At 36.4% G+C, this 24,925-nt stretch overlaps 3 protein-coding genes across 5 annotated transcripts; 1 reads left to right on the forward strand and 2 right to left on the reverse strand.

The window, feature by feature from the left end:
• The first annotated feature begins 11,141 nt into the window (after positions 1 to 11,141).
• LOC137743377 (small polypeptide DEVIL 14-like) lies at positions 11,142 to 11,848 on the forward strand. The gene has a single exon (XM_068483259.1). It carries the CDS (start codon positions 11,299 to 11,301, stop codon positions 11,455 to 11,457), a length of 159 nt encoding a protein of 52 aa, XP_068339360.1. The 5' UTR covers positions 11,142 to 11,298; the 3' UTR covers positions 11,458 to 11,848.
• Positions 11,849 to 13,943: 2,095 nt separating this feature from the next.
• LOC137742421 (uncharacterized) lies at positions 13,944 to 19,647 on the reverse strand. 3 transcript variants are annotated; one of them, XM_068482283.1, is made up of 11 exons: positions 19,552 to 19,647; positions 18,926 to 18,990; positions 18,288 to 18,450; positions 17,704 to 18,093; positions 17,438 to 17,652; positions 16,575 to 17,144; positions 15,908 to 16,081; positions 15,685 to 15,801; positions 15,171 to 15,350; positions 15,040 to 15,086; positions 13,944 to 14,492 (listed from the first exon to the last, which is right to left on the reverse strand). In XM_068482283.1, exons 2-11 carry the CDS (start codon positions 18,971 to 18,973, stop codon positions 14,171 to 14,173), a joined length of 2,226 nt encoding a protein of 741 aa, XP_068338384.1. In that variant the 5' UTR covers positions 18,974 to 18,990; positions 19,552 to 19,647; the 3' UTR covers positions 13,944 to 14,170. The 3 variants fall into 3 exon arrangements, with proteins under 3 accessions (XP_068338384.1, XP_068338382.1, XP_068338383.1); XM_068482281.1 differs by having other exon boundaries at positions 17,438 to 18,093; XM_068482282.1 differs by having other exon boundaries at positions 17,438 to 18,093; positions 19,444 to 19,585.
• A 679-nt stretch (positions 19,648 to 20,326) lies between these two features.
• Positions 20,327 to 24,872, reverse strand: LOC137742026 (DUF21 domain-containing protein At4g14240-like). The gene is made up of 13 exons (XM_068481758.1): positions 24,545 to 24,872; positions 24,352 to 24,428; positions 24,068 to 24,151; positions 23,849 to 23,962; positions 23,463 to 23,546; positions 23,237 to 23,308; positions 22,770 to 22,837; positions 22,407 to 22,494; positions 22,197 to 22,270; positions 21,747 to 22,101; positions 21,544 to 21,590; positions 21,376 to 21,445; positions 20,327 to 20,904 (listed from the first exon to the last, which is right to left on the reverse strand). The coding sequence occupies exons 1-13, from the start codon at positions 24,756 to 24,758 to the stop codon at positions 20,794 to 20,796; spliced, it is 1,458 nt and encodes a 485-aa protein (XP_068337859.1). The 5' UTR covers positions 24,759 to 24,872; the 3' UTR covers positions 20,327 to 20,793.
• Positions 24,873 to 24,925: the final 53 nt, after the last annotated feature.

Genomic DNA, 24,925 nt, shown 5'->3' on the forward strand with positions numbered 1-24,925 from the left:
ATTCTCGATCTCCACAAGGACCTCGACTTCAAAACATAAGCTCCTCAACAGCTAATCGATTTCGTAATCGACCATGCAGCAAATGCGGATTGAAAAATCATACTATTCAAGGCTATTACGAGATTATTGGCTATCCAGAAGGATGGGTTCACAAAGGATGAAAGAAGGAATCCAGCAGAGCATCATTCACCACCTTTGAGTCTTCTCAAGATGTTAGCTCATCTGACCATGTCCCAAAAGCCTTGAACACCTCAGGTATATCTAATTCTACATCCGCTAATACTTGTAATAGATCGCGGATTATTGATATAGGTGCCACAGATCACATGACGTATGATGCTAACCAGACATTTATTACCAGTGCCAATGGTTCAATCTCTCCGGTTACCGAAGAGGGATCTCTTTCACTAACTTCCTCACTCAATCTTGATCATGTCTTGGTTGTACCATCCCTAGATTACGATCTTTGATCTATTTCTCAAATTATTGACTCCCTTAATTGCTCTGTTTCTTTTTGGCCACTATATTGTCTTTTCCAGGATCTGCTCACCAGGGCCGTGATTGGTTGTGGTACTAGAAGGGGCAAACTATATTATTTGGACTTAATAGAAGAATGCAACAATAGATTGAGTCAAGTACATCATGTAAGCAGAGACGAATCAACCCGAATGAAGAAGATTTGGTTATGGCATAGACGATTAGGACAGCCCTCATTTGGTTATCTTAAACTTTTATTTCCTGAACTTTTTTCCCATTTCAAAGAATCCGATTTTCATTGCGAAATTTTCATTTTGGCCAAAAGTCATCGTGTTTCTTATCCATTAAGATTAAATAAAAGTTTTGTGCCATTCATGGTTGTTCATTCTGACGTTTGGGGTCCTGCCAGAATTCCTACCACTTCTTGCTTTAGATGGTTTGTGACATTTATAGATGATTGTACTAGAATGACCTGGGTGTTTCCCATGAAGCACAAGAGTGAAGTTCCTACCAAGTTCAATATTTTTCATCAATATGTTGCAACTTAGTTTGACAAGAAAATTCAGACACTCAGGTCTGATAGTGGAGGAGAATATGTCAATCATGCTTTACATAACTATTTGCAAGAGCATGGTATTGTTCATCAAACCATATGTGCCTATACACCTTAATAAAACGGTGTAGCAGAAAGGAAGAATCGACATCTCTTAGAAGTGGTTCGTGCATCTTTATATGGTGCCAACATGCATCATAAGTTTTAGGGCAACATATCTCATAAATCAGACACCATCCAGCACTCTCCAATATCAAACACCATTCCAACCACTTAACCACCTTCTCACCACTCCATCTATCCCAACCTTAGAACCACGTGTCTTAGGGTGTGTGGCTTATGTACAGGTTTATCCACATCAACGAGGGAAGTTTGATCCATGTGCCCTCCATTGTGTATTCTTGGGTTATTCTGATACAAAAAAGGGACACAAATGTTTTCATCCTTCTACCCAAACTTTGTATATCACTGCGGATGTCCAGTTTCAAGAGGGAGAAACATATTTTTCAATGGGAGACACTGAGTATTCCTTTCAGGGGAGAATAATATGTTTGAAGAGGATACCCAAGACATTAGCAACATTAAATTGTTGTAGAAATTTCAGAAACTGAGAAAAATGTTGATAAGTCAGCAGACGACTGTAATCAAACGATGCAAGTAGAAATAGAATCATCGACTCCAACAATAGACACAGAAGTACATCCAGCAACATTAAGTCCAGAATGCTTGCAATTGCCTTTTTCGACAATACCACACGATTAATCAGCCCCTGAACACAATCAACAGGTAATTGATCAATCTAATTCTATTTCTAATGAGATCATACCCAAGTCATGTCAAATTGAGTCCACTAAATATCAACTTCCCCCTCGAAAATCTTGAGGGATTCCTAAACAGTTATATGATCCTGATCCTAGAGCCAAGGTTATATACCCAACTGTTAACCATGTGTCCTTCCATAAGCTATCTACATCATGTGAGGCATTTGTAAATCAATTATCCATTGTATCTATTCCTTTTAGTGTAGAGGATGCTATGAATGATCCCAGGTGGACTCGTGCAATGAATGAAGAAATGGAGGCACTCCAGAAAAATTCTAGTTGGGAGTTAACTAACCTACCCAATGGGAAGATAGCAATTGGTTGTAGGTGGATATACACTGTAAAATTCAATGCAAATGGCACTATTGAGCGATACAAAGCAAGATTAGTAGCAAAAGGCTACACGCAAACATACGACATTGACAACGGAGAGACTTTTGCCCATGTAGCTAAGATCAGCACTATTCGTGTACTCTTATCCCTAGCAGTACACCTTGACTGGCCTTTGCAACAGTTAGATGTCAAAAATGTTTTCCTGCATGGAGATTTAGAAGAAGAAGTTTACATGGGATTTCCCCCAGGACGCAAGTTGGATCCCAATCAGACCAACAACGTTTGTAAACTAAAAAAGTCGTTGTATGGTTTAAAGCAATCACCGAGAGCTTGGTTTGGGAGATTTACCAAGTCGATAAAAATTTTCTGATACAAGCAAAGCAACTCAGATCATACTCTTTTCTTAAAGCATAAGAAAGGTAAAATTACTGCTCTTGGATGACATGGTGGTTACAGGAAATGATCCAAAAGAGAAGACAGCACTACAAAAGTATATAGCAAGTGAATTTGAGATGAAAGATCTCGGTGCCTTAAAGTATTTCTTGGGCATTGAGGTGGCCCGCTCACAACAAGGAATATTTGTATCACAACGGAAATATGTTCTTGATATTTTGATGGAAATCGGGATGTTATCATGCAAACCAATAGATACCCCAATTGAGTTAAATCGCAACCTTGGTGAATATCCTAATCAGATACCTACCAACAAAGAGAGATATTAGCGACTTGTTGGTAAACTAATATATCTTGCACATACTAGACCAAATATAGCATATGCAATTAGCATAGTGAGCTAGTTTATGCATGCACCAAGCGAAACACACATGGATGCTGTAAACCGTATCTTGAGACATTTAAAGTCAACTCCTAGGAAATGATTAATGTTTTCAAAACATGATCATCTGGATGTTAAAGGCTACACTGATGCTACTGGCTGGTGATGTAACTAACAGACGATCAACATCAGGATATTGTTATTGTTGAAGGAAATCTAGTCTCTTGGCATAGTAAGAAACAAAAGGTCGTTGCTAGATCAAGTGCTGAAGCAAAATACCGGAGCATGGCACATGGAGTATGTGAACTGCTTTGGGTGAGGAATTTACTAAGAGATTTGGGATTTAGACCCAAGCATGATATGCGTCTACATTGTGACAACAAGGCTCTGATTGACATTGCTCACAATCTGGTTCAACATGATCAAACCAAAAACAAAAAAACTAGACTCTAATGACTCAAAACAGAAAACTAGAATGACTCAAAACAACACAAAACAAGCAAATTGACTCAAAACATAAACTAAGGGTGATTTTGGATGAATTTTGATATGACTTTGACTCAAAACACTAAAGGAAACAAATTTAAACAAGTTCTAACTAAGTAAACACGAAATATTAAAGGGGGGATTGGTTTTGACGAATTTAAAGCTTAAACAGACAGATTCAAAGACTCTAAACAACTTTGGACGAAATTGGGTGTTTTAATGGGTGATAGGCTAACTAGAGGGTTCTTCTCCACACATGACAAATATGCATACAAATCGATTTCCAATTATTATTCCAATAAGCATGAATGACAATGCCCCAAATTAATCGTGAACAACACTAATTAACTCTTACATTTCCCTAATTTCATTGAATTGGACTCAGCAACACAATCAAATTATTTTATCAAGTTCTCTATATGAACAGCATGATAGAGATACATATCAAAGATCATTAAGTTCTATGGAAATCATCAGCATTGACAAGGCATTCGTAACTATGAAAAGCATGATACTCCTGCCATGGATTTACTTAACACGATCGTGACTAGCAACCTCCACTACTTGCAAATATAAGTTCATAACGATTAGGTGAAAATCCCTTATATTTTAGCATCAAATTCATGCCTGCAAACTAAGTGTGCACCCTCAATCAACATGCAAGAATAAGTTATCAATCAAGCAGTTAAGCAAATCACATTCATGTTTTACGAAACAATAATTGGATGAAATCAATTCATATCACATATATGCTCATGGCTTTGAATTCTCCTCTAGCCAAAACGAGTTTCGCTCCTCATGTTCACAATCAAACAAAGATAATTAAAGTTAAACATTGAAAACAAAAGATTGAATACGCCTAGAAACGTTCCAACAATCCAAACTTGAATGGCAGGCACGACTCCAAGGATCTCCTCTCCTTTTCTCCTTGCAAGGTTGCGGCACAAGGTGTTTTTGTATGAAATTAGGTTATTGTGGATGATTGGTGTAAATTGTGGTGAAGGATGGCTGAATGGATGAATGAATGAGTCTTTTGTGCGGCAGAAACATATAAAAATAAAGCGAAAAGGCAAGGCATTAATAAATTAATTTTGGGAAAGATTTGCACTCCAAATCCTCAAGGGCAAAGGGTAAATAAATGTCAGAATCCAAGAGGAAAACGGAAAGGGATATGCGGCAGGACCTAGAGGGAAAAAGAAATGCCTTGCACGGTAAGGGAATGGGTTTTCTAGAAGGAAATGGTGCGGCTCCCTTTAGGAGTTGGATTAGGCCTGCTAGAATCATTTATTTAAATGTCCTAATATAATTAGGGATCCTCCTTGCAGCTGGAACTTAAGTAGTGAAATATTAGGATTGAGCTAAGACAAAATAAGGTAATTTGACTTATGTTTCCTTCTTTCTTGCTGAGCTTCATATCTTCTTTGTCTTGAATTAATTCTTCCATCTCTTTAGCATATTCTTAGCCCTTCTTGAACTTCAATTTCATCCATCCATCTTGCTCCATGCATGTGTTATCCATTCCAAGCCCAAAACTGCTCTAAAATGCTCCAAATTGTCTTTTCTTGCCACTTTAGCCAATTGAACCTACAAACACATGAAAATAGCTTAAATCACTATAATAAATAGAAACTAGCTAAGTAAATGCAAGGAAATAGGCTAACAAAGTCGCATAAATATGCTCCTATCAGAGGTGGATAAACATTTTATTAAATAAAAACTTGAGGCAAGACTCATTGAAGTTCCATTCGTAAAATCTGAAGATCAATTAGCAGACATACCCACCAAAGCAGTCACAAGTACAATATTTCACAACTCACTAAGCAAGTTGGGCATTCACGACATCTATGCACCAACTTGAGAGAAAGTGTCAACAAGAGTTGCTAGAGCTGCTATTGTCAACAAAAGATATTGTCTGTCAACATGGACATGGCAATTGTCAATGTTAATTACTCCTCACATTAAACGTTGTCAATTGATGTGGGAACATGTAGTTAATGGTATTAGATATTAGTTGTATAGTTTGTAATATAAAGAGCTCCTTACGCTTACGGAGCCAATGTAATACAATGAAACAAGAAAATTGACCCACAAAACCCATTATTTCTGAGAGCTTATACACAACCTTACCCTTACTTTGTAAAGAGGTTGTTATCACAACTCGAATCTGTGACATTTTGGTTACAAAGGAGCAACATTTCCGTTGCTCCAAGGCTCGCTCTCAGTATCCAGACGAAAAATAATAGTTGTTCCATCAAGTGTGCAGAATGGAAGTGTGAGTCTGGTTTGTTTGGTCGGAAAATATCCAATGCTGATAATGTACTTGCGCTCTTCCTTCGTTTCTTCATCCGACAAGTTGGATTTTTATTAAGACTCTGTGGAAGCAAAAATATTCTCATTGGTTTTTGTACAATGGTTCTGAGGCCCCCTTCATCCGAGCGTCTCCTAATTATCATATTATGGAAGAAGGACTTGGGTGTCACCCGGCGGTATCTGAGTGCAAGTGCTAATATACACGTGTACATATTAGCACTCGTGCATTGATATACTGCCTGTGTCATGTAAGAATCAGTCCAAATGTAGTTGGGTGGTATATTATCCGATCATATATCTTAGTGACATAAAAGAACCCCTCAACCTCTGTGTATGACGTGTTTGCGATGGGTACTAGAATCAATCGATTCTTGACTAGGGTTTACGAAAACTTAAGTATCATGACTGTTTTAATTCGCGACTCCCCTTCTATTTACTAATCATTTAAATCAAAAAACGACTTTGAGTCCTACATTAAAATTCGTTTTAATCTAATACTTAAAAAAAAAAAATCAGGAATCAAATCAGTTAACCTCCTTAATTGATCCCACAACGATCCCTTCTGTCGCTTTCTTGACTCATGATTTTTTCGTTTCAATTGAGTAAAACATGCTATCTGATGTGGAATTTTGCCAAGTATCAATAATTATCTCTTGAATGTTTTCATCCATTGAGAGATAAGGTTGCAAGTGCTTTATGGCAGTAGATTTGCCAGCTCTCACTGCAGAAGTGTCCCCTGAGACAATTAGGTATCTCTCTCAGACCAACGTGTGGTGCGCCAAAGCCACTATCTTAAAGGGGTGCCCCCCAAGTTGTCCATTCGTAGGGTTCACATTCGCACGCGGAGTGCAGGTTTTGTAAGGTCGTTGTTGTTGAAGGCGAATGATCGTCCTCACTGTCGCCTTAAAGTCCATACAAGTAGGGCTTCAACTTCTGCTTCAAGTCATTGAAGATAATCTTTTTGAATTCCTAAGGTTTACGAATCTTAACAAGCATATAGTACATGTATCTTGTGACAAAACTAGAATTTAAAAAAAAACAAATACAACTATTGTTATTACACCGACAATCTTTTAAGATTTAAGGGTCTTAATGTACGTGTAATCATAATACATGGATTTTATGATAAACTTAAACTTTTATGAAAACTATAAATAATTATTACGGTACTGATTATGCTTACCAATTTCTTGCACGGCCTGTTAACCTAACACAAAACGACACAGAAATAATAGGTTTTGGATGAACCTGTTAACTATTTGGATTATTATCAGGTCACCTGTTCAAAACACGTTAGCAAATCAGATCGTTATCGGATCACCCATTAAGAACATGTTAACGAATCGGATCGTTATCAGGTCACCCATTGAAATACCCTTTGACCAACGGGTATGATACGTAAATGACATGAACGTGACCTATTTGCAAGGTCTAGACATTATAAACGGCAATTTCTTTAACTAATTTACCTGACACGAAACGACATGACTCTAACGAGTCAGGTTGTTATCCGGCCATCTGTTAAGAACCTCTTAAGACAACAGATTTAGCATGACATAATCTATTAAGACAACAAATATGACATGAAAATAACACAAACAAACACGATTTATTTGTCAAATCTAATACTAACGTGCATCCGTTATCATGTTAGCCTCTAAAAATAATATGTGAGAAACGATATTCGTAAAAAGTTAAAAACTTGTTTCACGAGATGAAGTCATTGAAGATTATGTTTACATGTGATTGTATTTGGTTTTTGCTAAAGATAAAGTGGATGGCAAGTCAGTTTGACCAACACAATTTGGAGTCGAACATAACACGACATGTTGCACATGATATTTTAGCCGTGGGAGGGTGTGGCTGGCCCCATTGTACTTGTCCTTATCCGAGACGTGGACTCTTGGTAGTGGTTGCAAAATGTAGTTACTGGCCAGTCTGAACTTGAAGATATGGTTTAGTACATGCAGATTCTTTAATCATATTCACAATGATATAGAGCTGGTTTTGGGTTAAAAAGCTTAGTTATGGTGGGTTGGGTTGGCAACTTGGAAGTGTTGAAATAGAAGATACTTAACGTTCGATTCTCACCCTCCATACTGTTAAGTACTTATTGTTCGATTGGAGTTTTGTTGGTAGGAGGATCGGAAATGAACTGTAAATCTATAGATTAGGGGGTTGTTGATTTACTCGTATTAATTCTGGAGTCAGTTTGTGTGATCGAGCTTTTGTCTTCTTTCTATTTTGGTGCACACAAGTGTTTGTTGAGTGTGTGAATCATAACGGAAAAAGAAAAGTCCCCTCTTTATAGAAAACTTCATTTTAATCCTTGATAAAAATGATCTTTAAATTAAAACCATGAGCAAGATCAAAATCTAATTTTAGTCCCTTTATACATTAATAACCTCATTTATTAATTATATTTTGATTTTTAATTATTTCTCTTTTTCTTCCTAATTTTTAATGTATTAATTTTATTTCATTATAATTATAATTTTCATTTCATTTATCGTAATATATTTTGTTGTAAACATTTAGATAAACTAATTTTTGTTATACAATATATTTTGATGTACTTTGTCTTCTTCATTTAGGTAAATCAAATTCATCATAATACATTTCGGTGCATACATTTAGGTACACACATTTCGGTACATGCATTTTGATACAAATATTGAGGTACATTAATTCAATATAATACATTTCGGGGCATAAATTTTGGTACACACATTTAGGTACATTAATTTAATATAATACATTTCGGTACATACATTTCGGTACTAACATTTGAATACATTAGTTCAACATAATACATTTCGGTACCAACATTTAGGTACATTAATTGAGTCTTTCAAGTTTGAAGAATCTTAAATAAAATTAATAAATTAAAAAACTCTTCTTTTTTTTTTTGTCAAAAAATAAATTAAAATTTGTATATTAATAAATTTAAATATTTAATGGGGAGACATTAAATAAAATGCACATTAATTATTTTGAATTAAGGACACATCAAGGGAATTATAATCAATATGTAATCTAACACTAGGTTTATTTTAAATTTCAATATTCTTGAAGAATTAAAGTTAGAAAAGCGTGATTTTTGAGCATTTCAATCGTATTTCTAGTTACTTTCGTGTTCAAAGCTAACATTAGTTTGGAAGTGATTTTATGGCTGATAGCACTTTTAGAGAGAACTTATTTGTGTTCCAAAAGTATTATCACCAAAAGTGTTCTCAGTTTTGAAAGTACTTTCAGTTATTTTGAAAGTACATTCAAATGAACCTTAAGAGTTATTTGAGAGTGTGGAGTTACAGTGGGATTTATTGTCGTAAAAAAAAGAAAGAAAAAGAAAGCATAACTAAGGAATTTGAATTATTCGAACGTACAAAAACTTCCTTAAACTTTATAATTTGAACATACTTTTTTTATTTACTCCACGTAATGTTGAATACTCTTCATATTAAATTAATATTAAATAACTTATATATTCTAATATATAATGACAATTTCGACATCGTAAGGTTTAAAAAAAAAAAAATCAAAAAATACACCCCACATCACTTTTAGTATCCATATCCCAAGATTATTTATCTTCTTTAACTCTCAAAACCACTCTCACCCTCCATTGTAGAACAAAACCCTAACCAATGAAACTACAAACATGTTGATTGAAAAAAAATATATATTTTTGACGAATGGAACATGAAACTACATTTTGAAAGTTTTGCATGAGGTGAGACATCATGTTTTTCATTATTTTAGTGATTTCAATAACATCGGCATTCTTGTAGTTGCACTACGAATGATATCCCTTGTAAAAAGCATGGTTGATGATGAGTATCACACAGTTAATAAGCCCTAGCCCATATCTGATCACAGAACTCCGGCTATTGTGTTGGCACTTCTAGTGCGGAGGAGTACTTAAAGATTGGCAAACCTTTGTAAGTTCATCAACAGAAAAAGGAGAACTAAATAATTGGATGCCTTTGAATCCAAATTTAGTTCATTTGATGAAGATATTCTTGAAAACTACATGATTGAATGAGCTCAAAGAAAAATTTGTGGCTGCGTAGATTGACACTTGTATGCATTTTGGTACAAAAACAAATGGAGAATTTTTATCTAAGACGTGAAGAGTGTGGAGTGTATGGACAAAATGTGGGATGTATGTTGAAAGTGTGGAGTGTGAGTGTACTATGGGAAAAAATGTGGGGTGTATTAAGATAAATTATAATTGAAAAGGCATATATATGGTACTGTGTATTAAGTATGTAAAGTCTATTTACCAATACGTAAGCATTTAAGAAAACAAGCTTTTCACAATGATGTTAAACATCTTACCTTGACAAAAAAAAAAAAACAAAACAAAACATCTTACCTTGACATTTAAATCTCCATATGAATAAAAATATTGTCGTTTCGACTAAAAAACTGAATTATTATTGTGATATGATCAAGTAATGATAACTAATATATAGATTAATTAGTTCTTATGCCACTAACCAAGGTATAATACGTGTACAATCTTTTTTTATAATAAATGTCTATTTGCACTATTAGTTCCTCACATCCTTTGCTAATTTTTCTTGAAGAAAACCATATAATATTAATTGTAAAAGAATTATAGTGCTCAGGTAATAAAATATGAGAACACATAAATAGATCAATTGTAAAAAATATTGATACGAAGAGCAAACAGGACAAGGCTTTTTAAGCTTGATTGGACTTTAGATGTTTATATCTAATTCTCTATTAGTTGACTTTTACACTATAAAACTATAGAAATCTATATTTAGCCTTAACAATCGGAACCGTAATTTACAGTAAACCTCAGCTACATAGCACATTAGATTTTTTCATTTATTCGATCCATTATGTTCTTCAATTTGTTTACAGAAGAAACGAGAGATGAATGAAAGGTTAGGGTCGAGTATGCCCCCCTCGACTATTATTTGTGTATTATCTTCGGGTATAACAGACAATTAATAGTCTTAAAACAATATAATCCCAAATCAAATCTCTTTCTTTGTGTTTTCAATTTTGTATTAATTTTCTCTAATATTTTAATTATCTTAATCACGATTCTGATAATTCTCTTGGGTCATTGAAAAGAACAGGCATGCATGCTGGTTGGTTTATTAAGGTCAGACGGAGACGGGATGAGTCGGATGACCCCTCCAATGGAAGGAAGAGCCGATGAGAGGTCCCTTTTGAGAGTGTAAGCAACGAGCAGACAAGCTAATCGGAGGGCCCCACCCCTGTCTCGTTGGCCCAACCAGGGGCCAACATTTGTCAACCACCACCACATATTTTTGTTCCCCTCTTGCTCTCATATCTTCTTCTTCCTCCTCCCTCCTCCTCTCCATTTTCTCTATTTAAACCCCCTTTGTCCCTGAAAACCACCACCAAGTTAAAACCCGCTACCATCACAAGTCTTCCAAACTTCTTCAAAGTCTCTTCCAATTTCAATCACTCCCACTCTCTCAGTCTCAACCGCTTTAAGAATTTAGTTGATAACTATTCAAATATTCCTTGTTTTCTGCATGGACATGGAAGCCAAAGCGATTCCAACAAGGACGTCGAGGAGTTCTAGTTCGAAGGTTCGGCCATGGGGACGGTGTTCGAAGCAGATACGAGAGCAGCGGGCGCGGCTTTACATCATATGGAGATGTAGTGTGATGCTGTTATGCTGGCATGAGTAATTAAGAGGTTAATTATAATCATAATTAGCAATGGTTGGTCAAGTTTGAGATTAATCAGTGTTCGGGTGACTAATTAACCATACGGATATTGTGCTTTTCTCTGTATAATAATTAGGCAAAGGATACCACTTTTTGGATAGATGGTAGGTTTAATTAGTATGTAAACAATTAAAGCTCCAAATGTCTTGTGAACAGAAATTTTTAGGATGCTCGGAATACAGGGTGATACATTATATGTCATTATATAAGTGGAGAAAAGTTTTATTTTTCAAGTGTTTTTCTACTTATATAATGACATGTGTTGTACCACTTCGTGTTTCAAACATACTGAAAAATCTCTTATATCTGACATTGTAAATATATGATAATTTAATGTACTCTTGTTTTTGTAGCTTGTTGATAGTAATGATCATTCTATATATTTGCGTGAAAAATACTTGGCTCTTTATCTTTTTGATACAAAAATATATTTGCACTATGATGGTGAGAGATTAAATTGGTTCCGATCTCATTATTCATGAGATTCGATCTAAATTCGAATCATTTAAATGTAAGGATTGAGAGACAAACAAATGTTCTACTTTAATTTCCACGACTAGCACAAATATTTGAGTCCAAATTCAAGAGTGTCACAAAAAGCATAAGTCATGATGCCCGAAATTTTTTTCTTCAGAAAAAATATATTTGGTATCAAACTAGTCATTCATCTAAATTGAACCTCAAACTTTTCAAAGAATGAAACCGTTGGACCATTTATTATTTACGTGCCCAAATTGAAATGTTAAACTTTGGTACCATTGACTGGAGTTAAAACTGACCAATCTGGCAGTGTTTCTAATTGCTGAATGTGTAAGAAAATGATTTGCTTATCCCAAAAAGCCATTTGACTTTCACTTTTTCTTAAGATTAATCGGATGTACATTCATTAGTCTATAACCCTCTGGACATTTTAATTTCTAGCTCTCATATTTTTGAACCACCAACAGTGTTCAAGAAATATATTTCTGTACATCACGTGCCATAAGATAAGTAGAGGCGAGTTTTTTTTATTCAAGGATCCCATACTTTTATCACACATCCATGTCTTAAGTACACTTAAAAATTTCTCCACCAGCACACAATCATCATGCACTTTTTGGCTGAATTGAGTTCGCCAAAATCACAATGACAAGATTAGTCAATGGAACTGGACAGATTTTTTTCATGTCACTTTCGCGTCGCACTATAAGCTTCTTAAAATTCATACAAGCAATTTTGGATATGTACGCATCAACAATAGTACTCCATTCTAGCACAACTTAAAATTTGAGTTTTTATCATTATTAATCAAAATTTAGTCTTTAAATTTATAAATATCAATTTTTATAAATGATTTCAGATATATCCAAAATTCTACTTAAATATACCCATTTGCCCTCAAAATTAAAACCTAATTACAACTAAAAGCCAATAGTCTTTTAAATTGTATTCATCTTTGTTCATGAGGAGGGGAGTGGGAAACGGGGATATTGAAGGCCTTGTCGAACAAGATGAACACCATGAATGTATGTCGGCTGCACCATTGTGAAATCAAAATGCATTATAAGTATAAAAATTGAAGTAGAATTGATATATTAGAATATATGGGGAGCAATCGAAACAACAATTAGATCGATACAAAAATGTGTTCCTCAAATTAATATTATATATGCATAATACCGTGGAACCGTATACTAGAGATTTCCATCCAAACGAAGACATGAAAAATTCTATTTTGAAAATCTGCAGAAGTTCTAGGTCTGTGAAATTTACAGAAAAAAATATCAAATGATTATCATGCAAAAATATATAGTTGTAGGTGTTTGTCAATTAATAAATGAATTAGACAAGTTGATTGCTCATTCTCTTTTTGTTTTTTCCACTTATTGGATTGGAATATATGGAAATAATCAAAACCCCTAAAAAAAAAAAAAACAAAAAACAAAAAAAGAGTAGAAGAAATCCCATCTGTATATGTGAATCGAACAATTACTAGGTATGGAAAGAAAAATTCCCAGAAGCTCATATGCGTCTTTTGAAGTTCATTTTTGGCTATATATGATATTTTTTTTTTTATAAAAACTGACATTTTTGAAATTCAAGGTCAAATTCTAGCTATAGTTAATAAATACTCTTAAAAATAAACAAAAAATACTTTTGTGACTCACAAATTTCCACATTTGGCCTATAACATTTTATCTAGAATAATATGCCGTTTTGAGTGCCTGAACTAATAGTCCACTTAATTAACCCTTGAACTATTTTTTGATAACTTAGCCCTTGAACTATTTTTTTGGTAACTTACCCCTTGAACCATTTGAAAATAGCCGCTTACCGCCTCACCGTCAAATGTGATGAAATTTCATTTACTTTGTCGTCAAATATTAACACGTGACCAGCACGTGATTTCACTTTTAAGGATAAAATCGTTTCAGTATTGGCCGTCAACAGGCCCAGGAACATTTCACTGTCAGGAATATATATAATATGATAGAACAAAATGTAAGTGTACATAATATTCAAAACGTAGCAAGTCTAAATTATGGTTGTTTTGAATCTCCACTATACAAAATCATAGAAATACTTGCAGGCTATATCAAAATATATAAATCCTCCTTGATTTGAAACAAAAATTGCATCCGTCTTCGAAGTTGATCCTGTTCATATTCACAGCATATGATATGCAGTAGAAGGTTTAGACGTCCAATTCTTTGTCGAAGACAACATCCCATCCATCGTCGATAAGTTCCTTTTGATCGGCCTTGGTTCTTTCCTGTTCGAGTATGCTTTTTGGTGATAGGCCGTTAACTGAAGGAGCGGGGCTTGCCTTCTCTGGCGACTTTGGTAACTCAAGTCGTTCTGGAACTAAATCGAATGCCACGCTTTTCATGGATGAGCCTGAAGAAGCTAGGATACAGCTCGTCTGGCTCGAGGATACTGACTCGCTTAGCGGAACCCGCTCATCAAACTTCTCTTTCAGAAACCTGACATCCTGACAAATAACAGAAATTTCTCCTCTGCACATGTATGGGAAGACTATTATCGTCTCCTCAAACACATAAAAATGCATGCCGCAAATAAAAGCATTGAACAGAAACAAAATTCTCGAGGAAGAAATAAATTGTAATAGAACAACAAAATATTACCAGATAGCGAAGAATTTGAGGTATCGGACTAGATTGTGACATAACAGACAACTAGTAGATGAGATTATATTGATAATGCTTAAAAAGTAACCTAATTCATTTAGATGTGGATGATTTAAAAATTGCTGGAGGAGACGAGATGAAATTAAAAGGGTAACTTTACTATATCTAAGGTTAACTGCAAAAACGGTCTCAGCGTAGCTAAAGTTCCTCATACGCATATATCAAGTCTAATATAAAGCAGGAGAGGATGAAAAATTGGTAATGGAGTTCTCCGAAATCAAGAGCAATACGTACTATACTTGCAATTTGCTTGCCGTCAGCCACTTTAGATAGGTAATAAAGACCTCGATGGTCTAAACTGTAAACCAAACTTTAGAGTTTATAATATTAAAGTAATGGAGACAAAATCACTTACTGTAGCATATCAACAATGCGGCCACGATCCATCAGAAACTCCCGTAACTGCAAAAAGCAAAATTTGAGTAATTATATTATCGGTTATCTTACTTTAATATGTCCATGGTCACCACTGGAAATAGTTGTTACCTTCGAATTTTCCTCCGCCTGTTGTTGCAATATTTTGGACTCCTGAACAACTTTCTCCACCTCCGCTTCTTGTTCAGCAAGAGCTTTCCAGGCACATTCTTCCTTTTCTAGCTTGTCCTGCTCGGCCAGTCTCCTTGCCTCCGCTGCCGCATCTAGCCGTTCCTCAAGGGTTCCACACATCTGCAATGACAAAACAAATAATGAACTAAGAAAAAGGATTGTGTTTGTATCAACTGCCCCATATCAATCGAAGACAAATATAATTGTTGCAAGTAGTCACAAATAAGATTTTCCAATATCTTTACTGTGCAAATACTTAACATCTTTTGTGATGATATTGTTTGATAAATAAATATAATGAAACAGATCATACAATTGTTGTTTTTGAAGAATACGATATGAAAAAGACAGCATAAAAATCAGGCAAACTAAAGATAAATGGATAAATTAGTGAAATAGAGCATGCACCAACAGTAATGCAGTGCAATAAGCAACTCAATGAAGTGAAGTCAACCTCATTAAGAATCGCAAGTGATTTATCTCTATCATCTGATAAATTGAGCAATCGAGACTGAAGCTCCCTCGCTTCAGTTGCTAAAATTGCTTTCTCCCCAAAGACTTCTCCAGCATGCTGCACAGAAAGAATATAACCTCAGTTATGATGCACCCTTACTTAAAATTAGCAGAACTCAGAATCCATTAACTTCAAACTTTAATCACATTTCACAAAATACAACCATGTCATTTGCGTCTTTTGCATGTGCCAACATCTGTTTAAGGTCCTCCACCTTGACCATGATATCCAAACCTCCCCTAGAAGCTTCCTCTTGAACAATATCCACTGCTTTCTCCTGGACCTCCACTTCTCTCATCATGCTGATGACCGATTCCATGGCTGAAAACAGGGTTTTCTGCAACATTGTTAAACGATTAGGAACTCTATCATCAAGGAGGAGAGAAAAAATGGTGCCGCCGAAAACTAACTCCATGACAATGGTGGGTCAGCAAAATAACACAAACAAAACATTAAGCATACGCTTTCAAATATCAAAACAAGATTTATTATCCCAAGATAATACATATCATTGGTAAAAAAACTGAAATGAAGCACATAAACCAAAAGTCCAAATCCATGAACACGTTATCCTTGGATCCTAACCCGAAATCAGATAGTACTTGTATCACACAGAGGAATTAAAAGACGCTTAAAAAAATCCAACGAAATACAGAACATCATCACATAGAAAAGATTAAGATTATATAACTACTCTGACCAAATAGGGCAAGGTTTATTTAGAGTCTGAGAGAATTGAACAAACTAACAGTTAAGTTTTAAGTTTATAGCAAGCGAATCAACTTCTGAATTGCAACCCTAAATCTACCAAGTCATAAACCCATTAGTACCTTGTTATGTTTAGCATCTTCAATGATCTCTTCCAGAACATCAATATTGCATACGCTGTTAGTGGCAGTCTCCTCAATGTCATTATCAACCATTTCCCTTGAAGTACAGTCTTTCTCGGAAGTATGATCCGAAGGACCAGTTGCCTGTAAGTTGTCATCAGCAAGAAGAGGGCCTGAACGAAACTCTGGAGGAATGTCACACTGTGGAGCATTGGGTACATGTTCTGGGAAGGAAGAATCAACTGCAAATGATTCTACTTTATCACGTGTTTCATGAAGAACCAAATTGGAATCACAGTTCACAGGGAAATAAAAACTTTTCCACTTAGGAAGCACATCACCCAAGGTGCCATTTACTGCATCTTTTTCAGGCATTGAAAGACTAGTCATGCCAGATGCAGACTGCTGCAGCCCAACTTGGACATCAAAATTCATACCCTTGACATCGGAAATCACTGCTTCACTTCCAGTACTTGTATCAGCATCTGATGGCACAGGACCATTCTGCAATGAGTCCACTTGCTTCACCAGCGTGGGGTTGTCATGATAGGCACCACTTGTCATTGGATCCTAAATCAAAAGTCCAAATCCATGAACATGTTATCATTGGATCCTAACCCGAAATCAGATAGTACTTGTATCACACAGAGGAATTAAAAGACGCTTAAAAGAACCCAACAAAATACAGAACATCATCACACATAAAAGATTAAGATTATATAACTACTCTGACCAAATAGGGCCAGGTTTATTTAGAGTCTGAGAGAATTGAACAAACCAACAGTTAAGTTTTATGTTTATAGCAAGAGAATCAACTTCTGAATTGCAACCCTCAATCTACCAAGTCATAAACCCATTAGTACCTTGTTATGTTTAGCATCTTCAATGATCTCTTCCAGAACATCAATATTGCATACACTGTTTGTGGCGGTCTCCTCATTATCATTATCAACCATTTCCCTTGGAGAACAGTCTTTCTCGGAAGTATGATCCGAAGGACCAGTTGCCTGTAAGTTGTCATCAGCAAAAAGAGGGCCTGAACTAAACTCTGGAGGAATGTCACACTGTGGAGCATTGGGTGCATGTTCTCTGAAAGAAGAATCAACTGCAAATGATTCTACTTTATCATGTGTTTCATGGAGCACCGAATTGGAATCACAATTCACAGGGAAATAAAAACTTTTCCACTTAGGAAGCACATCAACCAAGGTGCCGTTTGCTGAATCTTTTTCAGGCATTGAAGGACTCGTCATGCCAGATGCAGACTGCTGCAGCCCAACTTGGACATCAAAATTCATACCCTTTACATCAGAAATCACTGCTTCACTTCTGGTACTTGTATCAGCATCTGATGGAACAGGACCATTCTGCAATGAGTCCACTTGCTTCACCAGCGTGGGGTTGCCATGAGAGACACCACTTGTATGATCATCACCAGCTGCCGGTCCAGGTTCTGGAACCCCTGATTCCTTAATTACCTGCTGGTGCATCAATAGTTTACCCTTCCCCTTCTGTTGAGCTGCAAGTTCAGCATGCAACATACAAATAAATACCTTAGATGAAATACCAATTTAAAAGAAAAAATGGAACACTTTTGTGTTGCAAGTAATTATCAATAATTATGGAATGACATGAAAGAGGAAAAGAATGTGGCATCAATAACAGAACAAATCCAGGAACGAAAGAAGGTTCTCTTGAGAAGCTACAGAATACCTGCTCGGAGCGGTGGAGTCCCAGGACTCTGAACCTGCACAGGACTGACAGCCAAAAACGACTGTGTAGCCAAGTTAGGGAACTCACTAAGAACATCAAGGACAGCTGCATCGGCATCGAAGGGATGTTCAATAGCAATAGCCCTCAGAATACGAAAATCAACCTGAGCCGAATCAGAAGAAATAATATGGACGGTCAGTTAGAGTCAAAAGTAAACATTTTAACCAAATAGACAACCCAAGCATCCTAGAACATACAGAATCACTTAAGTTACAGCTTTTACCTGAACAAAAAAAATCAAAGAAAGCTATTTTTTCACCTATGATCTTAGGCAACACAATTGATGTATATTCCATAAAATCAAACTATAAGTCTCAAAATCATTAGAATCTGCTGGAACAATATAAACTTAACAAAGATACAAAGGCGAAAAAATCAGAATAGGTGTTCCACCCAATTATTCAGATTAAATTCCTGAAATCATTTTCCAAATTGTGAAGCTTAATACCATGCAAGTTTGACAAGATTTATACATACGAAAATTTATAAAGCCGAAATATTTAAATGGAAAACATAATTACACAACATAACAATTTATAATTCAATCCCAAAATACATTTTGGGGCAAAGAATCATACCTGTGGAAAAACTTCCTTTAAGCAGCCAAAAACCGCATTGAAACCCATCTCCAAGAGCTACGATTCTGCATATTTAAACACAATACAAAATTACAACAAAATTCATCCACTTGACAGCCCCAAAGCTGCAAATATATTTATCTTATAAAAATTCTAAACAAGAATTAGGTCAAGATCCAAGATTTTTTTTTTTTTTCTTCACTTTCGAAACCCAATAATCTGCGGGATTAAACTTAAAAAATCAGAATTTTCATCCAAAACTCAAGAGAAATTCAGAGCCAATGATACAAAATCAATCACAATCGAAACCCAATAATCTGCGGGATTAAACTCAAAAAATCAGAATTTTCATCCAAAACTCAGAGAAATTCAGAGTCAATGATACAAAATCAATCACAATGCAAAAAACACACAAGCGATGAAATTAAAAATCACAATCGCTCCGTTTGGCTGCCGAGAAAATAAGAAAAACAAAAACAATAACAAAAACTAAAAACGAAAGATGATTTTTGTCATACAATTCAGAAGATCGAAATTTGCGAAAATTGAACACTTTCTCGGCGTTTCTCGTCCTTTTCTCGGCAGCCAAACAGAAAAAATAAGAAGAGGAAGATGAAAAGACTGACCGTTCAGGCAGGGGAGAAGGGAAAGTTGAGTGGGAAAAGGCGGAAGGAGGAGGAGAAAAAGGTTTGTGGTTTTTAGTTGTTAGTGTTCGATTCTCGGGAAATAATAACTCGGTTTAGCCTGGGATGGGCCGGACTCGGCCGAGTTGACTTGACCCATGCGTGGTGCAGCTAAGGAAACGGGTACACTCGTTAATTGGGCTGGTGTGCGAGGGTGATTTCGTCAATTTCAGATTTTTGTTTTTTTTACTGTTGGGCCGCTATCCTAGCCAGGGGTAATCTTGGTACACGAGTTTTTACTCGTTGTGATGGGCCCGGGAACGGTTAGCTGACGTGGTACTTGGGCAGTTTCCCGCTGCTTTTCCAGTTTACTTGCCGACTTGTTTGGCACCCTGGAACCTGGCCCCCAATCAACGTCTGAAAATGGAGAGAGAGAGTGTTACCTACACAGTGCACTATCGCAACGTCTTAAACTAATGATGTGATATTATGTGTATATATTTACGTAAATGTAACTGTAATTGTATTATTAGTTTAAATGTCACGGTGGTGTTTTAGAGGTGTAGGTAAGTTTTGAAAAATGAAAAAGACTTGGGTCTTATAGCCTAACTAGCCAACAAGATAATGCCACATCATCAGTTACCTTCCACTTGGACTTCACCGACAAGCATATTGACACAATTTCGACGAACAATTTTTGAAGTGAACAATATCGATAATATGAATGATATGTCAAAAGTTTTGGAGTACAGAATATTGCGTTTGTCAAAAACGAATATGAATGATTTCTTTCCTTTGTTTTTTTCCTTCAATAAAATGCAAGAGCCTCCAAATAATCAAACGTAAAAAGACAACTCTTGAGAGTTTGTGGGGAAAATGAACATAGAATATTTAGGGTTATGTTATCCAAACACTCATTTTTACCTCTCATACACCTCTCTCAATTTCCGGCCGTCATTATTCAATCTAAATCCTCATGATTTTTTGGAACCCAAATAGGTTTAATGTAGTAGTAGGACACATCTAGTTTTCTAGCCCTAGAAATGGACAGACTCCCAAAACTTGGACAGAAATTACATGCACGCACTATAATCTACAAACCTAGCTTATAGATAAAACTGTAATATTCGCACGCGGCTGATCGCAACTTCGTGGCATGACAAGTAACAAAGGACTCAGAGCTTGCTGGCCGCAACTTCGTACCCAATTTTTCCAACCGGAAGTCTGGAGCTACTTTGAAGTCTGTCATCTCCTACTGCCTAGAAGAGGCTCTCGTGGAGACCCTGAAAACCTCGTCGAATGCCCATCATCTTCGGCAGACTTCTTTGGGGTTTGCGCATGCTTGCTTAGAGCTCCCTGAAGGATAACAAGTATATAATTAGACAAAACAACTTCTATCTTCAGAACAGACATACAAATGACACACAGCTTGTTATTCAATCCAAAATACGCATTCGGGAAAAGAAGCACAAAAGTTTGATATTTCAGCTGCTTTTGGCTACTGGGTATAAAGTTACTGTATGATTTCCTTCTTATATCATTCAGCTGTATATAGTTACTATACTCTTCAAAACTTTTGTGTGAATTACTCCTTCTGAGTCACAAACATATTTTAAAGCATGAGGAATGCACATCAAGAGAACAAGGACTTTTGGGGATACTTTTAGATAAATTCTGTTGACCTGCAGCGAGATACAAGTTTGAAAATCACAGATTTGGTGAAAGCTACGGTTACTGGAAACCTTGTGCTTTATCAGATATATTGGTTTATGACTTCATGTTCATATGACTTAGCAAAAGACTGACAAGTAAATGATGTTAACTTACTACAAGCAACTTCCGAGTTGATGGAGCTCGTGCCATGGATGAAGCAGCTGCTGCAGCAGCCACACGTATCCTATACAAATCACACATTCCAATTTAATCAAGGAACTTGACCATGAGAGAGAGAGAGAGAGAGAGAGAGAGAGAGAGAGAGTTCAGTTCCCATCATACCTCCTATGTACATCGATATATACATCTGTCTCATCTACAATTTCCTCCTGCGTTGAAAAGGGGACCAGGAAAATCGTCATAAAACAGTGGGCACATGAAAGGAAATAGAATGGGAATACTCGTAGCAGAACACATAATATCACACTGACTGAGCCACTGACTGATTAAATTAAGGAAGGAGATTGGATAGAAGCAGAGCATACTTGCAGAAGTTCTTCAAAAACATCCTCCAGGGTGATGATTCCTATGACCTCCCCGGCTTCAATGTCCTCTGATGAATTTGGAATTGTACCATTTGGCTGAATGGTTGGCTTGTTTGTCAGAGACCTTGGAGCTTTATCTATGTCAAGAGAAACACTCCCTGATTTTTCATCTTGCTTGGTCGGCAAGGAGGCAGCTGGTTGAGATTTTAACTTTGCCAGTTTATCCTCGAAATTCTCTATGTCAGGAATTGCCAGAAGGTTGCTCTTTCCTTTGCTCTTCACTACAGCTGCCAGGTGACTGCTTCCTTTTTGAAACTCATTAAGTATATCATACAGCGGCATATCTGCAGGAACCCTGGGATATCCATGCATACGTATTTAAAGTTTTCCCACATACAACAGACGTAGATATATGCATAAAAGATAATATGGAGAAAAAAAATGACAAACCTAGGCATTCTTCGAATTGAAACGGCACTGACTGGAATCTCTGCTTCAGCTCGTACTGTGAGAAGACTTTTCACCTAAGTCCATTACAGAATAAATAAATAAATAAGTCTACAAATGACTTGCGAGTCCTACAATCAGCTGTGACATACCAATTCTATAATTAGCTGTCATCAATGGTAGGAATCAACAGGCAGAAGTTTTCACACTCACCAGAAGGAGGCCGATAATGTTTTTCGGATTTTCATAATAGACAGGGACTCGACTATGGCCTCGTGCAAGAATTTTCCCAATTGCTTCCCTGCATTAGGAGACAGACATCAGTTTAAAAATGAATCTTTCCCTCTACAACAAAAAACACAAAGAAGACCAAGCCCCATCTCTATTACTACCAGATGATCCTCACAATTCCTTCTCAATACCTAGTTTCTACTCTATTCAGCCCAAAATAGCAGAAATACAAGAAGAAGAAAAAAAAGTACGATCAAGAGATGTCACTGCAATTTCAATGTCACAAAAAAATGCACCAAATAAAGAATATAAAGAATATGTAGAAGAGTCTGAAGGCAAACACACCAGTCAAAGTTTGAATTAACATCCAAGGAAAATGTTGATTCAATAGGTGTCATAGCTTCCTCTGCGGTCTGGACAACAAAAGAAACTTCAGTATTATGAATCCTTTGCAGATTGGAGAAAATGCAACACGCAGACGTGGTTTTTGGTGCTATCTCAATTACTTAAAAGGCATGCAGAAGACTGAAAATTGTAACTAAAAATAAAACAACCAGGAAGCATCAAAATAGTTTGGGAACAAGTATCAGAAATACAGCAACAAGATAAAAAATGCACATAGAAAGCGAGAAAATTGGTAAATAATAGAGAACTCAGGAACATGTACATGAAATAACAATATAAAAGATTGGAAATGCCATATACAGTCAAATTATCTTCCCTCAAATTGCTCTGCAACGTCCCATAAATTTTCCATGTCATATGGTACAATGACAAATCAAAGCTTAAATACATCTGAAGACATTGGGTACCTTTTCAGTTAAATCCAGGGCTCCACTGATGATCGTTGTCTCATCATGCGTGAGTTCACCTCCCTTACCAGCCTAAAATGGATAGAAATAACAAGTCAAGAAAAACAGAAAACAATTTGAATCTGGAAAACTGTAACTGTTGTGGAAATTCAGCAGCTAGTAGCCAGGAACAAACTGTGGACAAATGCAAGCGATGTCGTACGCACTTACAACCTAAACAGCTTACCTCTTGGCCATGAATAGAGACGAGGGCCTTCAACTGAGCTCGCCTAAACAAATCATCACTATGTCCAAGTACTTTATCAAGAACCTGAAACAATGGATCACACATAAAAGCTATAATATCAATATTCGAATCTGAAACATATTGAACTTCCGTTCATACTATGTTTTTACTAAAACAGGAAACATAATTTGTGATCCAAATATGAAAATTATAACGAGTATGGTATTAAAACATCATTGCCTAATAAGAACTCGTCTCAGTGTTGATGTGATATCTTAACTGTGTCGCATAACCGCAAAAAGCAATTTAATTAAGCAGATGACTATAAAAGTTAGTAACTTGAAAACAAAATGAAATTCGATCCAGTAGAAACTATAATTACATACCTTTGCAATTGGGTATGCAATCGGATAACAGATGACCATAAGAATGCGAACAAGCCAAACAAAATTGGCACCAACCGAAAGTCCATATCTTGAGCATATAGATTGTGGAATAACCTAGTCCAACATGAAAAGGCATAAGTCAGTCACAGTCCCATATAACACTAAACACTCTATCCATCTGCAGTCCAATAATTAATAACAACCCGGAAAGGCCCGTACCTCCCCGAATAACAGAACAAAAGTTACAGACAGCACAACAGCAACAACTGGGTGAAAGATTTTATCAAGGTATAAAGGAAGCGCCTGCACAAGCAAAATTCGATTGCGGTTAAATTAGTGGGACTTAATCTACCAATCATACAAATCTCGAAATTTAAACTTATCTAACGGAAATCAATGTTTTATCTATTACACAAATCTCGAAATTTAAACTTAACGGAAATCAATGTTCGTTGCTAAACCCAAAACGCATAAATTATCATTAAATTAAACCATTAAAGTACCTCCATGGCACAAGCATTGCAGAGAAGCAGAGTGACCAAAAGCTGATGCTGCTTTTGCACAACGGGCAGTATCTTAGCTGCGTACAGTGACGGATCAACATCAAACCACCAAAACTAATCACATAATTAAGCTCAATTAAGTATAATTAAACACCAATTCGTTAATCCAATCTAAATTTTCAAAAAAACCGACCGGCTTGCTTCTTCTCGGTGGAGCTACCGCTGCGCTGGAGGATTTCGAGGTCGACGAGGTTGAGCGACATCAATCCCAAGGTGAGGCCGGACATGATCCCGGCGAAGAGGACGAGCAGGCACGAGACGCCGGCGTAGAGATACCACGACCCCGTCCCGAACGGGATGTCGTCCAAAGTCATCACCAGGTCCCTGGTGCCGTTCCACGACATCATTTTCGCCGTCGTATTCGGCGGCTAGATTAGGTTGCTAGGGCGATCGGCGGAAGCGGCATCGGGAGGGAGTCAGAGAGTCCGAATCGAATCGGACTATCGGTCTTTGACTTGCTGCTTTAAGCGCGACTGGTCATAAGCACAGTGTGGTTCCTGCTTTACCCCTGCTA

Source organism: Pyrus communis, chromosome 8 (genome assembly GCF_963583255.1).
Source record: "Pyrus communis chromosome 8, drPyrComm1.1, whole genome shotgun sequence".
In the NCBI taxonomy this organism is placed as follows: domain Eukaryota; kingdom Viridiplantae; phylum Streptophyta; class Magnoliopsida; order Rosales; family Rosaceae; genus Pyrus; species Pyrus communis.